This window comes from Pituophis catenifer, unplaced genomic scaffold, assembly GCF_029215685.1.
Source record: "Pituophis catenifer annectens isolate HBS135680 unplaced genomic scaffold, rPitCat1.0.hap2 SCAF_6, whole genome shotgun sequence".
NCBI lineage: Eukaryota > Metazoa > Chordata > Lepidosauria > Squamata > Colubridae > Pituophis > Pituophis catenifer.
Window position 1 is genome coordinate 24055092 of NW_027256886.1, and position 24239 is coordinate 24079330.

At 35.5% G+C, this 24239-nt stretch overlaps 1 protein-coding gene across 14 annotated transcripts in view; it reads right to left on the reverse strand.

Annotated features, from left to right (window-relative positions):
* The window catches only part of MBNL1 (muscleblind like splicing regulator 1), a 181016-nt gene that overhangs the window by 34528 nt on the left and 122249 nt on the right, over window positions 1-24239 (reverse strand). For 7 of the 14 annotated variants that reach the window (XM_070945533.1, XM_070945525.1, XM_070945520.1 and 4 more), the window contains 4 exons: window positions 16624-16794; window positions 13512-13604; window positions 1833-1898; window positions 1499-1699 (listed from right to left, as the gene is read on the reverse strand). In XM_070945533.1, the coding sequence (XP_070801634.1) occupies window positions 1499-1699; window positions 1833-1898; window positions 13512-13604; window positions 16624-16692 (429 nt within the window). In that variant the 5' untranslated portion in view covers window positions 16693-16794. Of the gene's footprint in view, window positions 1-1498; window positions 1700-1832; window positions 1899-10226; window positions 10290-13511; window positions 13605-16623; window positions 16795-24239 lie in introns of all 14 variants that reach the window. The other 7 variants (XM_070945530.1, XM_070945529.1, XM_070945532.1 and 4 more) reach the window with 4 other exon arrangements.

Below are 24239 nucleotides of genomic sequence, written 5' to 3' on the forward strand. Positions count from 1 at the left end.
AGATCTAACTGCAGTTATGCACTTTGCGGGCTGTTAAAAAACTGGCTGGGATTTGAATGAAGTTCATTAATTGCCTATAAATTTACCAAGAGACAAAAATGTTAAGATAAGCGACATCATGAAAGGATGGGTAACCAATGACCTTCTTGTGCTTCTGCAGCCCCTCAGCTCTGTGAGAAGAATCTGCTGGAATTTGGCAACAAAATACCATATTTTTCGGAGTATAAGACACATTTTTTTCCCACCCTAAAAGGGAGTGAAAATTTAGGTGTATCTTATACACCCAATGTAGCCCTGCCCACCCACTGGCCCCCAGTGCTAATTTCCTTGTGCTAATCAAGCTATGCTGAAAACGAAAATAAAAGTAAAGCAGGCTGTTTGCTGTTTGCAGCAACAAGGCAAAATTGCGCAGAAGAAGACGGAGATTTCTTTTTCTTCTTTTCCTCACCAAAAAAGGTAGGTGTCTCTTATACTCCGGTGGGTCTTATGCTCCAAAAAATGCGGTAGTCAGCTTTAAATCAATATAATTAGTGGCGGTGGGGATGGTTAAAGAATGGTTTTTGTGTTTGAGGTTTTCTACCTTCTCTAACATGAAAACCACAGGGGGAAAAAAAGCTGGAAAAAAATAATTTATACAAGCCACCCAGCATATTACATAGGCCACTGGCCTATCTACTTTGCCTATGCAAAGACTTAAAACATACTCAGCTCTGCATTGGAGTCCAGTCCTATGCCATACCCAATACAACATGCTCTACTGGGCAAGTTAAAGACCTTGTGTCTGCACCACATGCTGAGTTGAGTTTTAACCTTATTACCAGGGCTGAAATTCAGCAGGTTCTGACAGGTTCTGGAGAACCAGTAGTGGAAATTTTGAGTAGTTCGGAGAACTGGCAAATACCACCTCTGGCTGGCCCTGAAGTGGTGTGGGAATGGAGATTTTGCAGTATCCTTCCCCTGGAATGGGGTGGGGAATGGAGATTTTGCAGTATCCTTCCCCTGCCACACCCACCAAGCCACACCACGCCCACCAAGCCCACAGAACCGGTAGTAAAAGAATTTGGATTTCACCACTGCTTATTACTATTATTTTTTGTGAGTCATCGTATTTGAAGCCAGGTTGTTCACTTCGCTTGTAATTGAAAGTATTGTGTAAACACAGAAGATGGTTTAATTCAATAAACCAATTAAGCACGTTGTGTGAATCCAGTCCTAGTTTATTGCTGATGAAGATCTATAGCTTTTAATGTTGTTCTTGTTAGAAATAGTATTGTTTTGGTAAGTACGGAAATTGGTGGGGTTTGAAATCCATTAGTTCCTTTTCGAGAATTAGCCCGATACATTATAATCACATTATTATACTGCTGATGGGCAAAGGCTTTTCTCTGAATAGCACTTCCTTCCATAAAATATCCCAAGTAGGATTACATTTACAGAATCAATGAGCCATACCTGGCTGATCAAAACAACCATAACTGGGAGGCAAATTATTTCCTACCTCCAATCTGTCCGTCCGCATTAGCTTCTGTGCTGCTGCTGCTGCAGCAGCAGGAACTGGCACACCAGGATTCCCTGCAACCAGCATTGGTGCTGTTGGCAAGATCTCTGCTGGGACCAAGCCAGGAGAAACTGGCCCCAAATAGGGGTTAAAGGCTGTTGAAGCGTTGGTGGCTAGGCTTGGTGCAACTGAAAACATTGGCTGGTAAAAGAGAAAGAGAGAGAGAGAGAGCGCAAGAGAGTCAAATGTAAATGGTAGTCCAAAAAAGCTTTCTACATTAAATTATTTTGAAAAAATGCAACATTTATGCATGCAGACAATGGTGTTAACTGACCCTCTCATAAATGGAAGAAGCTTCCTGTTCAAGGAAGGCATTTGAGCCAGCAACTGATCCCAGGAACTGTAAGGGAAGGAGATAAAGTTTGCACACTACCCCTGTTCTGGACAATCAAGTCATGTTTCCACAGTAGGTATGCAAGAACGGGTGGAGAAAGGGGCAATCAGAAGGGTGCCTCCTTCCACTGGCAAAGGCATCTTAAGAGGAACTCATCCCAAGGCACAGAAAAACTCAGGATCTATATGCTTGGCCTTCCTTTGGAATAAACTACAATATGTATGATTCCTGCTGCTAGAGTTTGTCCTGTAATGTTTGTCCTGAAGCTATCTTAAAATTTTCAATTTAAATCCTCAAGTTCTTTTCTGCTGTGAAAATGTGGTTTGTTTTGTTTTTTGCCTTTCTACCTTATTCTTAAACTGTTTCAGCATTTTATTTGAATTTATTTTGGTGATGCTTTTCAGCTTTATTTTTGAAAATGTTACGAGGGTACTACACTTGTTGCTGTTCAGAGTTCTTTTTCTCCCTCTCAAATCTCCTTGGCAGCCCACACTTTCCAATCAGTAAATGCCCAGTTAGAGAAGATGCTGCCTAATGTTTTGACTTTATCAAATAGAAATGTGACAAGCTAGGATAACAGTACAAGAAGAAACACAAAGCATTTACAGAGCCTGGAATTTCTGTCATTAAGTCATGATGGTCCTAAGTCAAGGCACCCATGTGATCAGCCTGGTTTTACAGCCTTTTTTGCAGTGGTGGTTAAGCAAACACCATGGCCATAAAGTGAACACTGCATTCATTAAACAAGTCAATGCATTGTTATGGGCATTTTTGCTGGCAACTGGCCTTTTCAGCCAGTTTCCTGCAAGAAAACCTATAGTAAACCATGTCACGTGACCGTGGGATGCTGCAACTGGCCATAAAGATGAGCTGGTTGCTAAGTATTCAAAATGTGGTCATGTGACTTTGTGTGTATGTGCATGTGTGCTACCAAAACTTTAGAATCAGGTCATAAGTACCTTTGTGGGATTCACCATAACTTCTACTGGTTGCTACGTGAGGACTACCTGTACACACATCATTTGAACTCTTAGTACTTTAAAACAAGAACACAACATTTCACCTATAAGACTTTCTTGCATTTTTCCCTTTTTTCCCCATCAAACTGAAGGCTTTCACAAGAAAAAAGGCATGATAATTTTTATATATGACATTAATTACTTCAGCCTCAAATGCAGGAGACAAAGACAACACTCGTTTCTTGTTAAGCTTTTAGATAAACTAATTAGTAGCCAATTGATGGAACTGGGCAGGGACCATTCATATTGTACCAATATAATTCTTACAGCAATTATAAAAGAACAACATTTTTATTCTTTTCACAGAGCAATTACATTGTAAGATACATATACGTTAAAATGGCACTTCTCAAAAGATCTTTTCTTTTATAAAAACTATTTATAGTATTATTTTTATGAAACCTCATAATGATGACAGTTTTTAATTGTATTTTACTATCAGTGTTGCAAAGTAAAACCGTATGAAGTTGCTGTAGCCTGCATACATTGAGTCCACGACTACTGTTCAGATTAATTTTAAAGATAGAGAGAGCATAGCAAAGAGAAACAAGGAAAATTTTCTTTCCTAGTTTCTTCGCTACACAGACTGGATAATCTAATGTACCAATTAGAAGTACTTTATTGTTTTGATTTATACCCCACTTTTACATCAAAGTGAAATTATCAAAGTGGGTTACAAGTTTCAAATACACATAACACAAGGTAAAAATAGCTCAAATGTTCCGGATGATTTATAAAGTCAGGGGATAAGATTTAGCTTCCAAAGCATTCTGCATTCCAAATCCATCACAAGTCTTAGAAAGCTCTGGCCAGCATGGTAGGCTCCCTATTCACCTTATACTTACTCTAGTTCAAGTGATCTGGTGTCTTATAGATGCTTTTTCAAAAGGCAGCTGGACTGTTTTTCCCCAAAGAAAGAAGACATTTCACTTCTCACCCAAGAAGCTTCACTGGTTTTGATCCAGTTGCTTTTTGAAAATGAGACAACTATGAACTGGATGACTGATAATCTCAACAGACATAAGTGACCTGCTGTTCTCTAGATGCATTAGATCTTTGTTTCCAAAAATCCCATCTAGTTCTTTAGGATTGTGGCACTGGAATTTAAATGCATCTGGAGAGAACCAGGTTCAACAAGGCTGCTCTATAGTTAAAAAGATAGAGTGAACAGAAAGACAAACTTCTAACCTTTATTCTTGAAGTAACAAGCTTTTTTTCCTAAGAATTTAAACTTCAGGTAGTGCTCAATTTATGTCAATTGGGACCAAAATTTTCACTGTTAAATAAGGCAATTGTTAAGTGAGTCACACCCAATTTTACTTTGCTTTCCCCATTGACTTTGCTTGTTGGCAGCCAGATAGGAAGGTTACAATAGGTGATCATATCACCCTGGGATGCTGCAACCATCCTAAATACATGCCAAATGCCAATGAATTTTGATCACATGACCATAGAGATGCTGCAATGCTTGTAAGTACAAGTATTCCTTGTAACTGTTTCCAGTACCTTTTATCTTCAGTTGCTAAATGAATATTTATAAGTTGAGAACTAGCTGTAAGTTGTAACTTAGCCCTCAATGTCTTTGGTTGGGAATTTTCTGGTCTATTTTTCTCTGGTTAGTTTTGCATACTTCATTAGGGTTTTTTTTTAATCCTGTTCAGATTTCTAAAAAAATTCTACATGAAAATTATATGTATACACATAGATACATGAGCACACAGACACACATATATATTTGGTGCTGATGGCTACAGAATCTTGCCAAATTCAAATCCAGAAAAGAAGTAAGTTTCAGTCCTTATACTGGTACTGGAATATCAGATGAGCTCACTTTGAAATGTAAATTTAATACAATTCCAGAACTGTCCTATACCCATTCCCTTTACAACTCTTAAGAACTTCTGAATATACTAGAATTGATCAAATGATTGCTACTGTTCACAGCTCAGTAAATAAACAATGATGTATATTTTACGTTTAGAAATAATCAGAAATAATCTCTGAAGAAACATATGGATGAACTGTACTTCCTATGGAAGATCTCACAGCAAGGGAATTATTAAGAGTTAAATGGTATACTGACCTTTTAGAGAAAACAAATGGAAGAAAAAAACACAAAGTTTTGTGATAACCTAATTGCCCAGGCAAAATGTTTTCTAAAAATTATTATTTATCTTGTTAACATGTTCCGCATTCTTGGCAGTCTCATCTCCTTCCGCCTTATCAGAGAAGTTATCATAAAGCCAGTTTTGTATAGTGCTTAAGATGCTGGCTTACAAGCCAAGTGGCTGAGTTCTAGTCATGATTTAGCATTGAAAAACTTTAAGCCAATCACTCTCTTTCAGCTTATACAAGGCTATTGTTGTGTGGAAAATAAGAGGAAGGAGTACCAGGTGTGTTCATCACTTTGAGTTACTTATAAAGTAATAAAGGCTAAAGCTTTCCCCTGTCCAGTTGTATCCAACTCAAGGGGCCGTGCTCATCTCCATCTCTTAGCAGAGGGCGCCAGTGTTGTCCAAAGAAATTTCCGTAGTCATATGGCCAGCATGACTACATACCAAAGCATACAGAACGTCATTATTTCCCACCAAAGTGGTACCTATTTATTTACTCTCACTTGTATGCTTTTGAACTACTAGGTAGGCAGGAGCTGGGGCAAGGACGAGTGATCATCCCGTCATGCAGTGCTCGGGTCTTGAACATGGGCTATCAGCTTCTGCTGACAAATCTGCATCTTTAACCACTGAGCCAATGCGTCCCCCACAAAAATCTAATAAATAAATAACTAATGCAAGACAATCAAAAAGAAGTCACAGTATTTTATGCAATGAGAGAAAAGGAAGATCAGGGTAATTCTGGAACAGTTGGTGTGGATTAGAAAATTTGGTCTGAGTTACTGACTAGATTTTCTAAAAAGAGTCCAAAAATCATAACATACAATCTCAGAAGTCCCCAACATTTGCATGAATTAAAATGGAATTTTATACTGATTAGTATAATGGTTTTGTTAGACACTTTTCTTCCCTGTAAATTCTTTTGTTTTCAGCTCTTTAACAAACCCTTGGGAAAGATTTTGTGGATACTTTTTTTAAAAGAGAAATCAATTATATACTCCCAAATTCCATCGAGGCCAGAAGTCTACACTGCAACTGGCTCTGCTTTATGGAATGTGCCATTTGCCAAGAGTAAAGTTCATTTTAGCATTCTTTTAACTCTCAGGTTTCTGGACTGTCTAAGTAGAAACCCTGCCCACTTTGAAACTTTATTCTGCTGCTCTCCACCTTGTGAAGTTTATCTTCCTTCACAAAACTTTCTTCTTGGATTTGCTTGCTGCTGAAAGATGCTTTCTAACTATCCATAGTCTTCAACTTATGACTAGAATTGTGATCAGAATTTCTGTCACTAAGCAATGAGGTTGTAAGTGAGCCATCATATGACTGTGACCAATTTTAAAACTTTTTTTTTTTTTGCTGCAGTTGTTATGTTGTTAGCTTTGGCTTCCTCATTGACTTTGTCCAAAGTTGGCTAGGAAAATCACAAATAGTGATGTGATACCAGGATGCTACAGGTCGTAAATACAACCAAATTGAGATCATGTGACCTCAGCATGGTGCAATGGTCATAAGTGTGAGGACTGGCTGCAAGTCACTTTTTATAGTAAATGTTTGCTAAACAAATGGTCTTATGTCAAAAACTACCTATAAGACCAAACAGTTTCCTCCTCCTCCCATCTTCTTAACCACTTTCTTTCCTGTCCAGGGAGGATGCAAACAATGAACAGACAGAGGAAAAAAGGAATAAAGGACGAAGAGTGCACCAAGTGGAGGAAAGAGTTGTGTATGCAGGACTTCTTGCTGGAGTAAAGAACTGTACGTAACTACTGGTTACTTGTAAAGATGTTTATTGTGCCAATAAAACGTTTGCTATGACTAGAGAGAATTAGGCTGAGGTTTATTAGTTTCTTGGGAAGAAAAGGGAACTCTCTTGGAAGCACTTTATGTATTCCTGCTGATTAATATTAAATATTATTATCTACTGGGGCTAATCTACAAATCTCTGAATGTATGTAGGAAACATCTATTAATAAATGTAACCATCAAACATTCAAGAAGGAAGCATTTTTGAGAGTAGCTCATTTTTTATTTCAACAAACCAGTAACAAAAGATGGAAAGCTAAGTCATCAAATAAAAGTATCCAAGGCAGGATTATGTTAGTAATAGACTCAGCAAGATCTTATCTACAGTAATAGCAATTTATGACTTTATTAAAGTCATATTTATTAAATTTATATCCTACTTCTGTTTTGTACATGTGAACTCAGTATACATAATGCTTCTGCAGCAACAGCCTAAATTTCAGTAGGAGGGGCCGATTCAGAAAGATCTTGTACTAATTCACTGGGATATTTTCCCATCTACTGTATGTATTGACTAGCTTTGATTCTTCAAGTTCTATGATGCAATTGAAGTTGCTGCAGCTTGGGGCCTGCACTAGTACATCCAAGATAAGTGCACAGTACATGATGTTATGTGATGATTACTTTCCCTTCCTTTGAGAATAAAATAACCCAATGACTAGCATAAAGAAGGTTTATGCATTTATTTGGGTTGGTGGTGATAAGTCAACATTTAAATAACCTGACAGAATGTATCTTCAATAGTACAGAATATGAATGAAAACAATCCAACCACATTAGCATCATTTTCCTTTCCTGCACTGCAGGATATTTAATATTTTAAGCATCATTGCTCTGTGGTCTACAGTCAGAAGGACTGAGCAAGAATGAGAAAGTTACCATGCTGTTAAAATGCAGCAGAAGAAAGAAATATTCATTTCAGTGACTGCTGAGTCACTGTGTGTGCTTAGTGACTAAATCAAAATGAAGGCCCTCAATTCCCTTTTCACTATGCAGAATCATCCTGCTTCATTTTGCACAAAGCTCCTCATGTATAAAGGATAATTTATGGCTGGTTTTCCCAGGTGCAAGAAAAATCCTCTCTTATTTCATTGTGGAGGTTGAGAGAAAACCAAAAAGAAAAATCAAATTGTTTTATATAAAGGTCTCCCAGATGTTAGTTTACTATGACAGTATTATAAGAGATATGATGCCATTGTAGTACATTTATCATTATAAGAGAATGGGGCACTATTTTTGATTGATCTCCAGTCTTCTGGACAAAGACTGAGGTAAGCAGTCAGTTTTCCATAGCGATTTGATATGAGCTTGTCCAGATCTCAGTAATAAGTGGTAATCCCCTCTTTAAGGATCTCCTCATCTGCACTTTGAGAGATCTATTTGTTTTGGGCCCAAAATAAAGCTGTCTTGACACTTCTCTCAGCTATGGAATGCAGAGCCTTGGGAATTCAGCATAACTGTTTTGGATACCTAAGCATGAAACAGATGTTGTTTCATTTGCTGTTCACCCTACAATCTGTTCACCAAAACTCTGTTTACTGTTTGTTTGCTATCTTTATCCTCCCAATTCATTTTAGTCGGACCTAGTAAAAAGGAGCAGCTGTACTGATACAACACAAATGGATTCATGGATTAGGCAGGGGGCTATTTCACCTTTCTTTCAATCATTTGGAAGTCACTTTCTCTCAGCCCAACTCAAGGTTGTTGTGTGGAGAAAATAGGTGGAGCAAGGAGTATTTGCCACTTTGAATTATTTATAAAAATAATAAAAATGGGATTTAAAAATCTAAAAATAAAAGTTCAGCAGAAGTTTGTGCAGGCATTGATTCCATAAAAAAAAAAAAACAGCATATCTTCCATTTACGATACGTTAAATGAAAGTGAAAAATTCAGGTTCTTTGGCCTAAAATAATAAAATAGGAGGAATGAAGATTATGTATCACCAATGAAATCCCACAGGGAATGTGAAAGGGTGATGCAATTTAAATGGCATATATGTATCTTAGGATAATATAATCTATGTTCATATCATGGGAATGTTTTCTTAAGATTTGATGTTTTCTCTACCATCAAGAGGAATTTACATCTTTGGGGGATAAGATGTGAAAATACTGTTTCTTTTTCACATTTCTCCTTTTACATGAATAGAACAGATCAAAAACTAAATCCCCATCAGGGGATAGACAAGTCACATAAGCAGGTATAGCCTCCGGTCTCAAAATAACATCCTAACCCTACATAAATCTATCAACTTCTCAACACCAAGAAAGAGGGAGAGCTTTTAGAGAATCAGATACCATCATTCAAGTATCCCTTTCATGCTTATTTTAAATGTCAGAAACCCAAGATGCAGGAATTGCTTCCAGAGGTAACAAACAAGAGAAAAAGTGGTAGAGCAACTGAACCTAAGTGCTCACTATAAATAATAACCACTTGGATATCAGAGTCAAAATTTTGCAAATCAAACAGGTAAGGAAGGAAACATGCCATGCTGCTTCTGCTCAGACTCAAGGTGAATTCAGATGTTTGAAGTCCCCCCCACCCCGATCCCAATCCACATACATCTGTCCAGATGGGTTGGGACTGTAGGGCAAATCCCATGGTCCCAGATGTACTGGATCAGTAGTCCTAATACATTTAGAGATTCCAGGCTGGAAAGAAATGGTACAGTATTTCCTTTGGATATCTTGCGTGTCCTGTAGCAATTTTGTTTTTGGATACGGGAATACTTTTATTCTAAATGGTGTCATCTGATTTTTCTTTATGGTACTGAGAAACAATTGTATGCACTATCAACACATTTATTTCTTTTTAAAAAAATGAATATTTAATTTATATATATATAAAAAAAGAGGAAACCCCTAATAATACATTACAATTAATAGATCATCAAACTATTTGTGCATAATTTGAAATATAGAAAATCACTAGGTTACATACAGATGACATTATGCCTTAAACAAACCCACTGAAGCCAATGGGACATTGGTTAATCATGACAAAATTAAGCATTTTAGTATTCCCACCTCACCTATTTATCTATTTTTGATTTATCTTAAGTGTAGCTCTGACTGGATCAAGCTAAATTGCTGAGTTCACCACTGTATTAAGCCACAATGTGATTTATTTGCATTTCTTTGTAATCCACCCATTATGGTTTGTAAACTATGGTTTACAGGTTACGTTCTTATTCAAATGCAGCTTTTTTATTCAATAAAACATAGTTAGGGAGACCAGGGCATAGTATAATGCTTGGGTTCAATTATAACTTAAGTAAAGTTATAAAGGACTTTTGTAATTAATAAGAAAAGTAGGAGAATGGCAAAGAACAGAACTGAGATATCATGACGTGCACAAACTTGTAACTCCTAAGCAGATGTTGAACAAAAAACATATACCTCATGAAGTGGAGCGCAAACAATGACAGGTCCAGGGGTGCCGCTTGGACTGCACTCCTCTTGCTGTAAGAGTATCAAATTAAAGGACCTGGATTATGAAACTTCTATAGTTGAACATTGATCAAAATCAAACTACTCTGATATTTCTGTAACTAGTTTAGCACTGAGAACATCACTAAACAAACAGGAAGGGCAAACTATGTATTAAGCAAATCTTAACAGCATGATCTGCATATTATTTTCACAGTGAACTGGAACGAAAGTAAAGTTGGTAGATCTGCTATGTATCTTCTGCTCTTATCCTGAAACTGCCAGGCCCCCAAATGAAAAAAAAAAACAACCCCACCTAAAAATAGAAATGAGTAAAGTCTCATCTGCTTTCCTTCAATTCAGTCACTTTTTGCTATCACAAATAGAGACTTTGCTTTTATTTGTAATTGAAGGGGGAAATCTGATAAGTATAACATGTTGCCCTTATAGGTGGAGATCAACTCAAGGCAAGATACTTAGAAAATAGCAATCTTTTGAGTGAAATCTGAGGTTTTAGAGTGAACTGAGAATGCATCACATTAATAATCAATCTCTGCCTTGGGCTATATCTTTCACAACCTGTCTTACTGCTTGGTTAGAAATTATGGGAGACACAGTGCTGTCACTGCCATATATTACCCTTTCCTTCCTTGGAAAGGCTAAATAAATCATGTATTTATAGCGTGTGCTGGCTCATCTATGTCTCATATTAAAGCCAGCATCAATGGGCACCTGCTGCATACAAACAATGGAAAGGAAAGATAAACACCTATCGCTGTCTGCTCATTTGTTTTGGCTTTTTGTTCTTCTGGAAAGTAGGTAGAGGACAAATGGCTGAGAAAGAATGACTTGAAAAAGATAGAAAGGACTACTCTTGGCCTCTTGTCTAAATTCCTCCCCCTCCCCCCCGTATCCTGCCTCAAACATGAAATCCCCTGCTCCCACATACATGGGTATGCAGTCCTAGAAAGGAAAGGAGCAACAATGTCAGAATGCCATGAGGTGCATAACTTTATAGAAGACAGCATCTTCATAGAGTTCATGATTAATACTGCTAATGCAATGATTCATGGATTGCATAATGGTTGTTAAGGCATCAGCCTAGAAACTGGGATACCATGAGTTCTAATGCCCCTTAGTCACGAAAGCCAGGGCTGGAACTGGGCCAACCACTCTTTCTAAGCCCAATACACCTCACAGGGTTGTTGTGGGGAAATGAGGAAGAAGATCTATTGGATATGTTTGATGCTTCAAGTTATTTATAAAAAAAATAAAAAATAAAGAACGGTACAAATAAATAGAATGAGTATGGTATCTGTTTTACATACATATTCTACTACATTAACAAATGTTTCCTGTGAGGCACCTCTATGTTGGAACAATTGAATAAATTGTTAATGAACAAATATATTGTTAATAAATTAATCTATAATAAATATAATGTATTATTATATGAGTTTATTGTATTTATTATGTAGGATTTTATGCAAGCAAAACCACTAAATATAATACAAGTTCTATGGAAAGATACCATGCTCACCTAGAAGAAAATCCAATTTCACTTCTCAGCCAGATATTTTTCTACCAGACAATAATATCCAGCCAATTTTCTTTGTTTGTTTTTGAATCATACGACAATGGCAAACTCAGCCCTTGCTCTGTTGTTTGCCTCTCCCAGGATCCGTTTGTTTGTTTGTTTTAATCTGTCCAGGATTGGCAACATCTAGATTGGCAGCTATTATGATTAAAATACCTCACTCAGACTTTCATATCTCAGGTAATCTTGTTTAAAAGCCACTTTAACTTCTGGCTTTTCTATATTCAGGTCAGAAAATCCCAGCTACTAACTATATGCTTTCCATACATTTAAAGAGTTATATTCTCAATATTAGTGGTAGCCAAATATATTTGGAGGATACAGAGATAAAAGACCTAATTGGTGTTATATTTTGACCAGAGCCTTCAAAAAACCTGCCCAAGCTTGTATCAAAGGTCTTTCTTTCTTTCTTTCTTTCTTTCTTTCTTTCTTTCTTTCTTTCTTTCTTTCTTTCTTTCTTCAAAAGGCGACTGGATTGTTTTTTCTTTGAGGAAGAAGATGTTTCATTTCTCATCTAAGAGAAGTGAAAGATTTTCTTCCTCAAGGAAAAAACATTTCTTCTTAAAGAAAAAAACACAGTCCAGTTGCCTTTTGAGGAAAAAGCACTCGAGACAACCATGACCTGGATGACTGAGAACCTCCATAGATCTGCACAATCTTTGTATTTGGCCCAGTCCAGATTTGTTTGACTTCCTGATTATCAAAGCTGTAAAGGGACAGTGTGTTTCCTCCATTGTCTTGCTAATGACAATGCAACAATGGAATTCAATGAATGATAAAAAAAAAAAAAAAGCATGGCTCCTATCAAAATAATTTATTCCTTATATTCTTAGTCATATTTGAATATAATTATAATCCCCAATTTTTATCAGATCAGTTTGCCTTCCATGGTTCTTCACATGGTCTGCTACCGTATCTGTAAGCTGTACTTGGTGCTATTGGGTATTGTTTCCTATGTTAAATGGTCATGACGTTATCCAATAAAGTGCAGCTAACAACGGAAAGAAGTTTTAATGGGTTCATGCAGAAAACAGATGAAGGCTGGTTGTGGTGGTGATAGGAGAGACAAACTTATTTCCAACGCAGATCAAGGCTCTTTTAATGCAGGCAAAGGAAGGTTACCCCTCTCCCACTTGTATGTATCAAATAAAGATCAGAGACTATATTATACTAGGAAAGACAAAACAATAAGGCAAATGAATTAGATACAAAGTGCAATAGTTGGATCACTGCTAAATCTGCAAAGAACCACTATATTATACTCTGTAGCCCTGATTTACTTGAAGCCAAAAGGCACACATACTTGTTTTTCACATCATGGAAGAAAAGGAACTCCTTTCGTATTATATCCCTTCAGTTATTTTAAGTTTATTTAACTAACTTTAGTTTTGAAAAATGAAATGTGTGCATTGAATGATAGTATGGTATGGGGATAGCATTCCAGTAGCACATTACTATTCATATGAAATCAAGGCTTACATTTATTACTGTCAATTTTATTCACTATTTGGTATAAAGTAAATACTTTATTTGGCATAGAAATGTAAATTTTCTGACAGTCTATGAATGTACATTTAATCAGTTAATGTGAAGAACACATTATTTCCAGCTGACAAAGGAAAACAGAAAGAAGACCCAAAATGGTAACATTTTCTCACCTTTAGTGTTTGGTATTGATAAATGCAATCAGTGTCGATGAAATATGTTGATCCCTCCCCCCCTCTTTTTTGGAATGTCTGAGGGATATGGTTCTATGAAGAAATAATAATATAATAATAATAGTAATAAGTTCACTACTTAAAATATTAAACTTAATCATTAATAATCATATTTAGTTAAATGAAAAGGATAAACTGATGATACTAAGGTTTCAGCTGTGACTAAAAGTTATAATTCTAATAAAACAAATAATAAAGTATAGGTATCAGAATGGAAAACCTATGGCTTTTTAGATGTTTTTAGACTCCAAACTTTCTCTTGCATGCAGCCTTTTTCAATCTCTTCAAGATGTATTTGGCTATTAATGAGATTTCTGGGACCTGAAGTCCCCCTTTGTGGAAGGTGTCAAATTTAAGGAAAGTTGCTTATTCTAAAGATATATGCAAACCAGCATAGGTTCTCCATTCCAGATTAACATGGTATCATTGGGAAAATGTTGCATCAATATTCCAGCCAATCACTAGCAGCTTTGTAAATCAATTTAAAATAGGGAAACATACAATAAAGACAGGTTTGGATTCACCTCTGCTTTTTATAAGCCTTTCTTTAAATCCCGTTACTTTTCCATTATGATCTTAAACTGATGACAGCATTTTGCAATGGGGACCGTGTGTTGCAAACATGCCAGCAAGTGCTTTTAAATCTATATAGAGGATTATATCTATATTTTCTAGCTGCATCCAAATGCAGCTAGTTTTGGATAACAAAATTTCAGCTTTTTATTTCAGGGATTTCTGCACAGCAGTCTGAAAAAAAATCTTTAAATTACATTTCAAACTGAAGTATGATTGAATTGTGTTTAAATATTAGCAAGATATAACTGTATCTATTTTTCTTGTGATCTCATAGAATAAAAGACTTCTGTACAAGGAAACACTACCACAAAATAACTTTTGTTCCAGTTATGTCCTGAAGTAAAGTTTCTTTCAACTCTTACTTGATTTTTAAACTTCAAAACATTGTTATGATTAATATAACTTTAATAGCATTCTTTCATTAACTGCTTTCTTATTTACAAAACATTCAAAGGATTTTGTTGGTATGTCCTTTATTTTTTTCTTCCAACTTATGATTACATGAGGATATCTGTTATCAAACGGCTTTTCATTACTCTTTTAAGCTACAATAAACAAGGCAGATATAGCTCAGTAACAAAATCTCAATTAAAAAATTCTGGAAAGGGGATTAACTCCTTGAGTTCTTGGCTGAAACCAGTCAAAATGGAATGTACAGGTTTAGCATGTTCCATACACAGTTTACTCGTTTCTGTGGAATATATATATATATATATATATATATATATATATATGTATATGTATATGTATATGTATATGTATCTGTATCTGTATCTGTATCTGTATCTGTATCTGTATCTGTATCTGTATCTGTATCTGTATCTATATCTATATCTCTATCTATATCTCTATCTATCTATCTATCTATCTATCTATCTATCTATCTATCTATCTATCTATCTATCTATCTATCTATCTATCTATCTTTAACCCCAGTCCCTTAAATGATCCATTTAAAGTTTTGTTTTTTTAAAAAAAAAACTATCTGCACATTTTGGAAAAATTCAGGATACTGAACATGGTAGAATTTATTATTCATCAGGTCCATTGCCGTCACAGTAGAGATGTCTGACTAGTTGCCTTATTATTAGTTTAAAGGAAGCATGTTTCAGTTCACTACTCCTGCCAAAGCTGATTTGTTTATCCTGCTCATCAAATTTGTAAACTAAAAACAGAGGATTAAAACCAGGCTTTCAAAGTTGCAAGAACAATTCCAACTCTACTAGTCTATAATAATTTCTGGAAAAATTGAAGTATTTATTGCTGTGTCCATAAATCAGATTAAAGTCAGGACATTTGGAACCAATCTGGTATGCGGAGTTGTTGCTTGCTACTTTTCTTACAGCTGGATACCTCTTAAAATTAAATTATACTTGTCTTAACCAGACTTACATGTAGGTCATTGTGCAAAAATATCAGAGCTTAGGACTGTCTTACTAACCCTATTTATCATGCAGTAGTTCAACTAAACTCAATGGGTCTATTTTGGAATAAGTCCAAGATATGTCTAAGTCAATTAAAGCCAAGGATGTAAGCTACTCTTTGTCCTGAAACAAAATCTAAAATTGGATGTCCCAATCTAAGCATCTTCTTTATGAAGGAAGGGAAAATGCTACTAATGGATACTATATCATATTAAACTTACTTACCACTCAACAAACGGCTCTTGGCAAATATCATATTTGCAACACAGCCCTAATCCTCCCTCTGAAATCCTTTCTCTTGATATCACTACCACAGTACAGGCATATGATACCATACTGCATTTACTCCTAATTTTTCTTTTGTCTTCTTTTCCAAGTATGAATGAGCAGATGTCATAGGCCAAAATAGTTCTGCATTCACCAACAAGAAACCACAGAGGGAACATGATGGGGAAAGACCATGGCAAAGATAATGGAGGACTGATACTAACATGATGATATGAAGGGTGGGACAATGAAGAAGAAAGTGGGAAGCAGAAACAAAAGGGAAAGCGCTTCAGTGATTAGGTGGGTAGAGATTGGTGCCTCTACAAAAAATAATAATAGTAAAATGATGTAGTACTGCCAGTTATTCTGGAAACTGTATTGCTAGTTACTCTCTCTTGCCAAATGATGGAGTTGGATCTTCTGGTGCTGTCTAAAGTGGCCTAATATTGCCACACTGTACAACTATGTGCTAAATACAATACATAGCACGAGTGACAGTCTTAATACTAGTGCAGGTCTTTAGAAAAAAAAAATTACCCAATTTTGAGCCATATATTACTCTACATGAGTTGCTTTGATATTAATCAATAAAGTGTACTGGATGCTAGATACCTGAGTTGCATCATAAAAAAATTCTCCCTCTCTGTTATTCTCCCTCTTCTGTTATTTATCTATGATGGACAATTTCTGACTGCAGTGGCAACTTTTCCAAGGCTGTTTTTCCGTAACAGAGATAGTGGCTGTCACATTGGAACACTAAGGAATAAGAGTAAATCAATACTCACCATTGGTTGTAATGGGGCACCAGGCATCATGGCATTGGCTAGTTGCATTTGTTGGGCCAGCATGGCCATGTTCTTCTGCTGAATCAGGTTATTGCGGCCATTGATCTCCAACTGTGTTTTTAAGTGTGGTGGTGGGTGAAGATATTTGCAGTTCTCCCTTGAACATCGTCCCTGAAATACAGGAAAGTGTAAGAAAAATGATTAGTTTTGCTTTGTTTGTTGCATGAACTATTTTGATACTATTAGATACACATAAGCTACAAATATTACCTCGTGTACATTTTATTTTTTCAGCCCTGTTTTAAGCATAGCTATGCACAATAAAAACACAAATAATACACATCTTTACAGGAGGTTGAACAACACTAAAACAATAACAACGCTACATTGTGATACTGGTGAAAAACCATACAACCAGTTATTATTAGTTAATCTTATGGTTTGTACAATAGTAATAATGATAGAAATTTTAAATTGTGTGTGCTTATCATCAAGTACAATACAGTTAAATCAATAAATAGCCACCTAAATGTGGGAATAAAATATTTGTAGTTAAGGTTTTAAAGAAATGCTAATTGTAGTATTTTTAAAGTTCAATAAGTTCAGGAAAAAAACACAAAAGATTTAAAATTGGATCATTCTCTGTAGATGGCAAAACAAAAAAACCATCAGCCTTTCTCCAAATATTGGCAAAAGACAGCTTTGGGATGAGTACAAATATTAATAATTGGCATTCTCTGCTGGCTGAAATGCATAAGAAGCTCAACCCAGAAGTCCATGAAAAGTATCTGGATTAAATTAAGTGCAAAGTAGCACAGCCATCTCCATACTGACATCAAACTCAACGTTACTAATCCTGCCAGTTCTATGGGTACAAGCAAATGAAGCTCAAGACCTCAAGACTTGGGAATGCTAAATGACATAAATGAGGCATATATCCTGAAAAGCAGTCAACAAAATTATTGTTTTCAATTATCATAAGTAAATGGGCAATAATGGTGCAGGATCCATTTCTGAGTCAGTCACCAGGACTAAATGTTTATTTTTATAAGCTTTCAGACTCATGTTGGAGCCAATCATCAGGGAACTTCTCTCTTCCTCTATGATGGGCTCCAGCATGAGCCCGAAAGCTTGGAAGAATAAACCTCTAGTCCCAGTGACTGGCTCAGATTGGATCCTGCGACATTATCCTAAGGCACATACATTTGCCTTCATTTGAGGGCAATAATGGTATCAATTTCCCCAAAGACATACTTAAGATGAAGGCCTTAAAGAAACCCAAATGTCTTCTTGGCTGAACAAATACATAATCTGAATAATTCCAATTCCTTTTCTAGAGCCAATAATCTAAAAACCCTAATGGTGGCCATGCTCTGATACTTTGAGGGTAAAAGAGTCATTAAGCCAATAAAGTATTATGTCGTTCTTTTGCACAGAAAGCTACCACACTTGTATTTGTTGTTGTTGCAATGATCCAACTCAGCACTCTTTTTTTGTGTCCAAATAAATTGTTCATTTCTCCCCATCTGGCTCTGCTCTTCCCAGACAAATATATTTGACTAGTCAGTTAACATTTGCACAACAGAATATATGATCATGGGATTTTATATAATTCTTTTGATTTTGTGGAGATAAATAATTCTAGTAGTACTTGTCAATCCAACCAACTGTATCAATATGCTTTTCAAAACACTATAAAATTATATATGCGTGTGTGTGTGTGTGTGTGTGTGTTTGAAATAAATCAAAATAGGAAAGATATGCAACAACATCATGAAAAATAGGGAACATCTACTATATAATAAAATAAATCTGATATTCAAGTATGTATAGACAGACAGACAGACAGACAGACAGACAGACAGACAGACAGACAGACAGACAGATGATAGAGCATGCCATATATATACTGATTAGTGGAAAGCCAATACTTTTACTGCACAGTTGAAATAAAGGATATATAATAGCATTCCTCAACCTCATGAAAGCTGAGGAAGTTGAGAGTGGATAATGTACCTGAAATTTCTGAACAACACAGTCAATGGTACCAAATTTAGGACTTTTGCATTACTGCAAGCATGAATGACCTGTGCTCTTAATCTTCATGTGGTTTTCCTTCTATCTATTTTACTCCCCAACCAGTTCTGATTACACCATTACATTACAACTGTGTCATGGCTAAAACTCAGCAGCTGGTTTCTGCTACTTTGGAGGGATGGAAGGAGGGAGCCAATAAAGAAAATGCCGCCCTCATTCATGAGTGTGATTAGGCCCTAACCACTTTGCAACCTCTGATCATGCACTGTAGCTCTCACTCCACATTATCTAAACATGATATTAAATATGCCCTCCAGACACAAACTAATAATTTATTTCTGCATCATAATATGGAGCAAAACTCTGATAAGGCACAGAATTAAAATTCTAAAAACTAATGGCTTATAGGTAGATTCAAAGTACAATGTCCAAGGTCTAAATTCCAGGTTCTTTAAAAAAAAAAAAAACTGAGGATCACAGAATAGTTTCCAGACAAAAATTCTTGACAATTAACTAAACTTTTTTCACCCTTAGTAAGGAACAGCAAAAGTACAAGAAGGGTTGCATGCTGACATGCAGAAATCCCACCCCATTTTATCAGGAGTTCCAGTAGTTTATTTTTAATGAAAAAGTTCTGGAGCCTTAAAAAGGTTCGAGAATCTTTAGATTATCCCACATCTCATCACATAAGCACTGAGAGCTAGGTATTAATACAACTATTATGCAACCCTGTAAATATATATTTCTGCAATATGACCTAAGAGACTAAACAGAGCTTCCCTGCCAAGTTAACTTAGGTATACAAATAAATCGAATCATTTAAACACAGACATACATTTACACAAAATGTCTAGATTTAATACCTGAAGGTGATCATGCTTTGTTTTATAGAAACAATTATTCAGAATTGTGATATTTTTCCATTCTTTTAAAAAACCCTCTCATCTTTTTTCCAATGAGAATTGTTAATCTATTTAAATTCAGAAATGTATCTTTCTTAGAAATATGATTAATTAAATTAAATTAAACTAAATTTTCTTTGGCATAAAATCTATACATTTCCAAGATGAGTCTGGAAACTAAGCCCTACGACCAATGATTAAAGAGTCATTAGAGATGACTGAAGGGAGATACATTGGTAGTTTTTCCAGTATCTGTAAAGCTGGAAGGAAGGATTTATTCTCTATTGCACCAAAGGGCAGGGATATAACTAACAGGTTTAAAAGTATAAGGAAATAGGTTTAAGATGACAAATAACAGGTGAACCTTTCTGACTGAACAAGATATTATTCAGTAGCACAAGCTGCCACATGAAGTGATCAGTTTTCCACAATTCGAGATCTTCAAATAGAAACTAGGTGGTTGTACGTCAGATATGAATAGGAGGGCTGAATGACTTCCAAAGTATCTTCCAACTCTATGAGTCTAATATACTAATAATAAACATTTTAAGTTATATGAGTTTAGCTGCATAATGCTCTGGAGCCAATTTTTTTGATTCTATCCAAAGCTAAGCATTTTTAACAACAACAAAAAACTTATCTGGAAAAGATTCCACTGAATTTACAGAGTTTTGTTCAGAAAAGATGCGTATGGAGTTGCACTCTGCTTTCAATACTATATTCTCTGAAATGTTACAGTAAACGTTGATTTTTTTTTCTAACTAAAATCAGAGGTTTAACTTTACTATGCATTAAAAAAAGTGATCTCCGGAATATAATGTAGTGGCACTATTTATTACTTTTGGTAATATTGTTGATAAGTATTAAATTTGCCTTAATGTTCTCAGAACAACTGTACATTTAACAGCTCAGTAGCAGTACAAAATAAGTCAAAAAGTAAGAGGAAAAAAATTGGCAGCAAGATTTTATGATCTATATTAGGTCAGATAATATGGACAAATCCAGAAAGATAACAAATAACATTTATAGATTGTTACAGAAGCTTGTTCCTTTTCTTATCTTAACCTATAGCTACAAATCATCTCTATTTTAAGTTTTCAGTGCAAAAGGCCTAAAAGCAATGTTACAGATATCCACATTTCACTTTAGACTTTTAACAATGATTTCTCTGAATATATAGATAGATAGTCCATGACTTATAATAGCAATTTTTGTTGCTTAAATGATGGGAGGGTCATAAAATCTGACTGCACTGCTGAGCAATGGCAGTCCGGGTTGCCATCATTAACTGAATCCCACGGTCGTTAGATAAGACAACATTCTGTTAGCTTCCCACTAACAAATTGTGGAAAAACTGGCAGACAGTTGCTAGCAAGTAATTGGCTGCTTCTGGGGGAGGGGGGGCAGGAAGATGCAAGAGATGTGAGGGTGCAAGAGAGAGCTACAACGGGAGGGTGCACAAGAAGTAAGGAAAAGCTTGGAAGGGATGTGAAGGCTGCGAGGAAGGCAGTGATTAGAAAGGGTACATGGGCACTCATACAATGCAAGTGCAAATGATCTCAAGGAGTGTGCATGGGTGGGGGAGTCTTACCTCAGTGTCTTGCAATCTTCCCTGCTAACTTCCCCATTGATTTACCAGGGAAGCTGGCAAGGAAGATTGAAAATGGCAATCATGTGATTGATGGACACTGCAACTAGTCATTAAGTGCAAGTCCTCAAATTGCAATCACATTATTGTATGGGTGCTGGGATGGCTGGAAGTCTGAGAACTGATCACAACACCATTCATTCAATGTCATTGTAACTATGGTTGCTGAATGAATGCCTATAAGTCAAGGTCTACTTGTAGCCACTAATCAGGCTAAATATTCACTTTGAACAAATGGGAGTGTTAATAGAAAAATAACAGAGCTCCTGGTCTCTGAAGATGATTTGAAAGTAATTTTCACCTTGTATCAAGCCATATGGATACAGAGATATACATAATTCTGCAGATTGACGTATCTACAATGTAGACTAAAAGTACTAGTTAACTGAAAATATATTTGCGTCTTACTCATCATTCAATTTATTTTGAAAGTTCCTTATAGTTCCAAAAAATCAATACAAGTATTCTGATAACTATTTATGGACACAGAATAAAATCATTTTGTAATGAAGTAAATGCTATACAATATCAGCTTGAATAACTATAGTAAATTCATTTGCCTTATTGTTTTAAGGCTGGGCAAGAATAGATCTTCTTTAGATAAATTATAAGGCAAGAGGATGCAGAGAAGGTGGAAAATGCGTCCCTGGTATACAAATTTACAACTATATACCAAAATTCTGTTTTTATTATTTACCCTTTTTAATGACTATGCATTAATTTATGATCACAAGAATGTTGATAAAAGAGCATGTACCACTGGTTAATGACAGAAGAAATATTAGCAAGTGAGATTTCTCTAAAGGATAGAGACTATTATAACATGGGTTACCAATTATAGGATTTGTTCATTCATTAGAATACGATATTTTTATTCTGTACTCTCCCACAAAAAAGGTTGACCAAATCCCTCCATAAATATGAATGCATCATAGATATTTGGAAATAGATTCTAAAACAAAAGATGTGTTTTCATTCAAATAGCTGATTTGTAAATTTTTTTGCTATCTCTAAGAACTATATAAGTTCCCTTTAGAAAATGAAAATGAAGCTTGTATGGTCCAAAACATGCACCACAGAACAGACAGAATATAGATTACATCTATACAGGAACTTCTGCAGAAGGACAACCTTCTTAAACCATTTTTTAACTCTCAAAGTCAAGTGAGCCATTTATTTGACATCACAGTAAAAAAGAAAATTATTGTTACTCCTATTTAGAGTTACACACACTTTGCTAGACTAGGTTCCTCCGTGAAGGTTTACAGAATGAGGCTTTTCATTCACAGAAGATGTTTGTGATCCAATAAATGTTTCCACAAACAGAAATAGAAGAAATATGCCAATCCTAAAAGCAAACTGCATGGTGGTTGGAATAAGTGAAAATAACTTTTCCTATTCCACGAATGGAAATCTGCTCAAAGAACTTTGCATTTAATCAATTGACTCTCTTCTGGCTTTGCTCAAAATTCATCACATGTAATCCAGGACAGCCCTTTTAATTCCAATTTGATCTGAAATCTGGAAACAACAGCAGCAGTGAAAATTCTCAGGTCCCAGTGCATATATCTTGAGGCTAGTCTCTATGTTAATCTTCAAAAGCAATTTAGAAAATAAGTTGCAAGATTCCAGTAGCAGAAAAGTGTTGGGTCTCAGCAGAAGAACTGGGGAACTGAATGAGAGGAATTGCAGAAGGTGGAGTGTACGAAGTACAGCCTTTTTACGTAAGAACTGCATGGCATCCTTAACATAACCTCCCTTTCCCATACACTTACACTGTGCTTTTATATATTTTATTACTCGAAATTATATATAGTACAGCAACCTAGAATCTGGACAACAAAAACATTAAAAGAAGCAGACAATTTGTTAAAAACGAAAAAGCTGCTTTTGTCTAATGGATGAAGTACTATTTTTATCCTGCAGAGAAGCTATCATATTGCAGGTGCATTAACAAGTTAGTATTTCTGTTTGAGTTGCATATACTGCAGAGAAAGTCAGTAGCCCTAATATCTCAACTGTTATGTAGGCAGATTTCCCTGAATATTGCAGAAAACTCACAGAGCCAGAGCTAGTAAAGTCACAACATATTTGCTCCTGACTTTGATGGATGTAGATTTTAACCTTGGCCTTAAAATAGTACAAAATATTTTTAAAGGGCATAAACAGAATAGCATTAAAACAAACAAACAAAAAAAGCAGAAACAAGCTATCCATAAGTAGCAATATTCACTGCTGCTACATGCTTTAGAATTCAAATACTTCTTTTTTTTTTAATATTTTTATTAAAGTTTTTTTAAAAAAACAAAAACAAATATTTACATCTTCTTCTTTTCAACATCTTTGCATCAGCAATCCATATTTATACATTTTCTCTTTCTTATCTTAATATATCTTTTATACATGTATTTCTAGTATATCATATATATACCGTTATAATATATTCTATTATTCTAATTATTTTATTTACATTTGACATAAACATGTACCTAATTTCCTTTCCACAATTTTATATTTTCCAATTTGTTTCTATATTTTTCCACCTAATTTAACCATTATTTAGTCTTCCTTTGTCCCCCTCCCTTTTTCCTCCAACCATTTATACCATTTCTCCCAGACTAAGTAATATTCTGTTTCATCTTTTTCTTGTATCTCCTTTGTGAGCTTATCCATTTCCCCACTCTCCATAATTTTTCTAATCACATTGTCTTTTGATGGTATGTCATTGTTTTTCCAGTTTTGGGCGAAAACTATTTGTGCTGCTGTAATTATGTGAATGATACTTTTAATGCTATTTGTGGAAATCCTGTACTCCAAGCTGGGTTCATATACTTAGTACCTAAGGGGTTCAACATCAAGCAAAACAATTACCCTTATAATGTAACTGCAACTTCGCCCCACATCTTCTATAGCAACATCCTTCAATCTGGTACCCGCCGCATGTTTTAGGATAACTCTCCAAATTTCCAATAATAATGCAAGACTGGAATTCTGATGTTTCTGCTCCAATCCTTCTGAAGAACATCAAG